Consider the following 5261-nt stretch of genomic DNA (forward strand, 5'->3'; position numbering starts at 1 on the left):
AAACCCATGTCAGGAAGCCTTTTTCCTGTTTGCTTCTAGGAGTTTTAAGGTTTTTCATCTTATATTTAGGTCTTTCATCCATTTTGAGTTAATTTTTGTGAGTAGTGTGAGGTAGGAGTCTAGTTTCATTCTTTTACATGTGAATATCCAATGATTCCAGGACCATTTATTGAAGACAGTGTCTTTTCTCCATTGGCTCCTGTGTCAAATATTATTTATATGAGTTTATTTTTGGGCTCTGGATTCTTTTTCATTGGTCTGTATGTCTGTTTTTATGACAGTATCACACTGTTTTGATTATTATAGCTTTCATATATAGCTTGAAATCAAGAAGGGTGATGACTCCTGCTTTCTTCTTTCTCAGGATTACTTTGACTATTCGAGGTCTTTTATGCTTTCTTAAAATTTCAGAATTTTTTTCTACTTCCATAAAAGTGTCATTGGAATCTTGACAGGAATTGTATTGAATAGATGGCTTTGACAACTATGGACATTTTAACAATATTAATTCTTCCAGTCCAAGAACATGGGATTTAGATACTGATAGAACTCAATAATGATTTCAGCTGAAGTAAGTGAAATTATATTCTTTTCCAGAGACCATTCTCATTTAAAGTTCCTCTTATTTCTACTATCTAGAATTTCTCTTACATATTTTTACATATGTAGCTCTGAAACAATCCAGATTTCATGATTATTTTCTTTGTAATATGGTTTGATATTTCCTAATTCCATCACATTGTCAAAGGCTCCATGTGGGTAATTACATAACATATTCCTCTTCTGTAAAATTAGATATCAGATTAAGAATTTAGCTTAAAGACAGTTAAATTTGTTTAAATAGGTAAGCCTGCCTGCCTTCCTACTTTCCTTCCTCCCTTCCTTTTCTTCCTTCCTTCCTCCCTCCCTTCCTTCCTTTCTTCCTTAATTCAGTGACTTCTTAAAGTTGTTTCTTAATAATTTTGTACATACCAAAAATTTATGAATAATAAAAAAGAGTTGTTTTAAAATAATTGTGTCATACAGCTATCTGGTTCTCTCTTTAATAGTAAAATGGAGAAAAATCGAACAATGGTTACAGAATTCATCTTACTGGGATTTTGTCTTGGTCCAAGGATTCACATAATCCTTTTTGGGCTCTTCTCCCTGTTCTATGCCTTCACCCTGCTGGGGAACGGGCTCATCCTGGGGCTCATCTGGCTGGACTCCAGACTGCACACCCCCATGTACTTCTTCCTCTCCCACCTGGCCATCGTCGACATAGCCTATGCCTGCAACACGGTGCCCTGGATGCTGGTAAACCTCGTGAAGCCAGACCAGCCCATCTCCTTTGCTGGCTGCATGACGCAGACCTTTCTTTTCTTGACTTTTGCTCATACTGAATGTCTTCTCCTGGTGGTGATGTCCTGTGATCGGTATGTGGCCATCTGCCACCCACTCCGATATTCTGTCATCATGAGCTGGACAGGCTGCATCATCCTGGTGGTGACTTCCTGGGCATGTGGCTCCCTGCTGGCCCTGGTCCATGTGGTTCTCATCCTGAGGCTGCCCTTCTGCGGGCCTCATGAAATCAACCACTTCTTCTGTGAGATCCTGTCTGTCCTCAAGCTGGCCTGCGCTGACACCTGGCTCAACCAAGTTGTCATCTTTGTTGCCTGTGTGTTTATCTTAGTCGGGCCCCTCTGCTTGGTGCTGGTGTCCTACACGCACATCCTGTTCGCCATCCTGAGGATCCAGTCCGGGGAGGGCCGCAGAAAGGCCTTCTCCACCTGCTCCTCCCACCTCTGTGTGGTGGGGCTCTTCTTTGGAAGTGCCATTATCATGTACATGGCCCCCAAATCCCGCCACCCTGAGGAGCAGCAGAAGATCCTTTCCTTGTTTTACAGTTTCTTCAACCCTATGCTGAACCCACTGATCTACAGCCTGAGAAATGCAGATGTCAGGAGTGCCCTGAAAAGGGCAATGTTCAAGGAAAGTCATTTCCAATTGGAGTGACATTGGAATCACCAGACTAAGTGCTTGATCACTGCCTAAATCCAGAAAATTTCACTTTTCTCATCTTAGGTATACCTAAAGAACAAGCCCTCTTCTTCCTCTGAATGAAAGCTTTAGATATGTTGTATTCATTGATTACCTACAGGTGTGATTTTATCAGATACGATCTTTTTCTTTTATTGTTCATTGAATTTAATAGCTGTGACATTAAAAAATGTTTAAGTTCATTTTCTAGGTCCCAAAGGTTGAACACAGTCTATCTCTCTCTCTAGCCTAAGTATTTAAACTCACTAAACTGTATATATCATAAGACTTAGGGAAAAAAAGAAAGCTGCAGTGAAAGATAATGACCTTCCAAACCCAGAGGCACACTTGTCCATTATCCCAAAATTGTACTTGCCCTATTAAAGAATAACTGTTAAAGAAACTCAGAGGTATTTACTTAACTTGTTGCATGATGGTAAGAAATTTTCTATGAAAATTAACTCACATTAGGAATTAAACAAGCAGGCTGATTGAAAGAACAAAATTAATGCAAAGAATATAGGAAAAAGGAGAGAAGAAGGAAAAATCTGTAGACAGGATGGGAATAGTGCACATTGTTTATAGCTCTGGAGATAAACGGGTTACTCGTAGGTAACAAAAGAGCAAAACTGGGCATTCTCTCCTTGAATAGGCTGATAAGGGGTATCAAAGAAAACGTGTATTTAGGGTTGTTTGTGGATTCGCCAGAAAACTTTGAGTGTAAGCTGTAAGTTACCTAGATGTACAGAGTATCTCAATATGTGCTTTTCTTTTTTATGAGAGTCTTTTTATTAGCACGTCCACCTTGCTTGTCCACATGTACATAATTTCCCTCATTAGATGTTTTATCCTTGAAATAGGAAATTTGACCAGAGAACGTAAGTGGCTAGTAGAGTATAACTGGCTATTTTGGCTTGGTAATGCACTGGTTTTTACTAATTCATTCTACTTTACAAACCCAATGATTAGGGATGAATCCCATACATTTCAGGTGGCTTTGTAGGGTGTCACCTATAAAGTCCATTTTCTAACCTGCCTGGAGACTAAAATGGCCACTTTGTGTCCAGTCTTTCACAATTTCATATTAAGATTGAATGGAACACTTGTTCAGAAGAATACATGTGTTGCCCTTCACTTGGGAATCAATAATTACTCAACCCAGGGCACTTTGGTGGCTCAGTCAGTTAAGCACCAATTCTTGACTTCAGCTCAGGTCATAACATAACCTCATGGTTCATGGGTTCAAGTCCCACGTTGGCCTCTGTGCTGACAGTGCAGAACCTGTTTGGGATTCTTTCTCTCTCCCTTTCTCGCTGCCCCCTCCCCTCAAAATAAAAAAATCTTCAAAAAAATAATAATTACTCAACCCAATTCCTAATTGGGCAGCAAAGCTCACTAAATGTGAAAACAAAATGGGTTTTTATAATACTAACATTTTGGTTAATGGCTTTCCCAGTGCCATACTCTATGAAATGATAACACTTGACATGGACTATCTCATTTAGGCATTATAACAAAGCTGTGAAGAAGGTCCTATTGTCAGTTTGATATACACTTATACCAGAAAGTAACAAATATCTGGCCTTTATCTTGACAGTCTGGCTCCCAAGCCCTCAGTACTTAACAGTATGCATTGTGTGCCTCAACATCAGTGTTATCGATAAAGAACAAAGCTAAGTTAGCCCAAAGGTGAATGTATTACATAAGGAGGGCTTGTTTCCAGCCTTCTATGCCACAGTGAGCTGATCTGTGCTCTGTAAGGCCTAGAAGATGAAATCATTTATGGGAAGTTGGTTGTTGTGCACAATGATTCCTATGGGCAGAGTCACAAAAATCATTGGACTTTTAAAGGAACACAAAACATAAAGAAGATGAAGATAAAGGCCATTCTTATTGAGATTGGTGATTTAGCTGAGCTAAGACCCAGAACCAATACACCAAGATAGCAACACCATAGTCTGTCTCTCCCTCTTTCTCCCTCTCTCTCTCTGTCTCTCTCACTATAGGCCAGTTAATGCACTTTACATTATTTCTTATTTCATCCTCAAAATGGTCTTTTGAGGCAAGAGACAGTATCCCTACTTCACATATAGGGAAACTCAGGCACAAGGAGATGGAGTAACTTGCCCAGTATCATAGATACTAACTGTCCAGGCCAGGATTGAATGAAGGCAATCTATTTCTTGACCTTATAGCCATAACCACTGAGCAACATGGCCCCTTTGGAGCTATCTGTGGATAATGACCAGAGAGATCAAGGTAGTAAAACAAAATCAGTGACTAAGACCAAGTGATGGGCACTAGGCTTCAGACAGAAGCTTTGTTTGCTAGAGGAAGCACCTTGACTCTAAACTTATGTAAGCAGTGGGTGTGATAACAAGAACGAACCTTGACTCCAAGGGTCAGAGACCATAGGAGGGCTCTGGCCAAGAGCTCCGCAGGGAAGCAGGAAACAGTGGAAGAGAAGACCGATGTTTCAGTTTCGCTTGATGGAGTAGAATTAGAATGGGTAGTTGATAGTAGTTTACCTAAAGGAGCCCGTTCTCAAGACAAAGGAATTTAGATTTCCTTTTCGGTGTTGAAAATTGCTGTAATAATCTTTCAGGTGGCATTTATAGAATATTGCTCAGGAAGGTACCGAGTTTCATAGGTAAGATGGGAGCTTCCCAAGGGCAAGAACTGGAGTCTCTCCACCTCTTTTGCATCCACACTAGCACCCTGCCTCGAACGTAGGAGGCGCTCAGCGAGCACTGGTCAGGTGCACTCATGAGCCTTTATCACTTAGCTACACGCAATCTTCAATGTTAAACTATCTTATGATTTCCACATTTTTCAAAATCCTTTAGTATGGTAGAAAATAATTGCAGCTAAAATTTATTTGGCAATTGTTGTGTACCAGACACTATATTAAATTCTTTAGGTGTAATCCTCACCTCAAAGCTGTGAAGTATTAATGGTATTTCCATTTACAGAAGGGAAATTGAGGTTTAAAGAATTAGTGAACATACTCTATGTCACAAAAATCCAGTAGTGGAATCAGAATTCAAATCCAGTCAGTCTGATGTGGGAAACAAAGGCAGAAGGAAACGGCAGGCAAAATTAAATTTTCCTTATAACCTACAGCCCACTGACAAATACTTGAGGCAGGCAGAGTAAAAACATTCCTGCAGGAAGTCCCTACTATGTTACTATTAATACTTTGCTAGAGGGGAAAACAACACTAGCTTGACAGTAGGTAGGCT

At 40.0% G+C, this 5261-nt stretch overlaps 1 protein-coding gene across 1 annotated transcript; it reads left to right on the top strand.

Moving 5' to 3' along the window:
* Positions 1-1053: 1053 nt before the first annotated feature.
* On the top strand, positions 1054-1995 carry LOC102972212 (olfactory receptor 2A1/2A42-like). The gene has a single exon (XM_007090902.1). The coding sequence runs from the start codon at positions 1054-1056 to the stop codon at positions 1993-1995; it is 942 nt and encodes a 313-aa protein (XP_007090964.1).
* The last annotated feature ends 3266 nt before the right edge of the window (positions 1996-5261 follow it).

The sequence above is a fragment of the Panthera tigris genome, chromosome A2 (assembly GCF_018350195.1).
Source record: "Panthera tigris isolate Pti1 chromosome A2, P.tigris_Pti1_mat1.1, whole genome shotgun sequence".
Classification (NCBI taxonomy): domain Eukaryota; kingdom Metazoa; phylum Chordata; class Mammalia; order Carnivora; family Felidae; genus Panthera; species Panthera tigris.

Bases quoted from the DNA above. Each gene is read 5' to 3' on its own strand.
- LOC102972212 (XM_007090902.1), top strand. From the start codon at position 1,054: ATGGAGAAAAATCGAACAATGGTTACAGAATTCATCTTACTGGGATTT.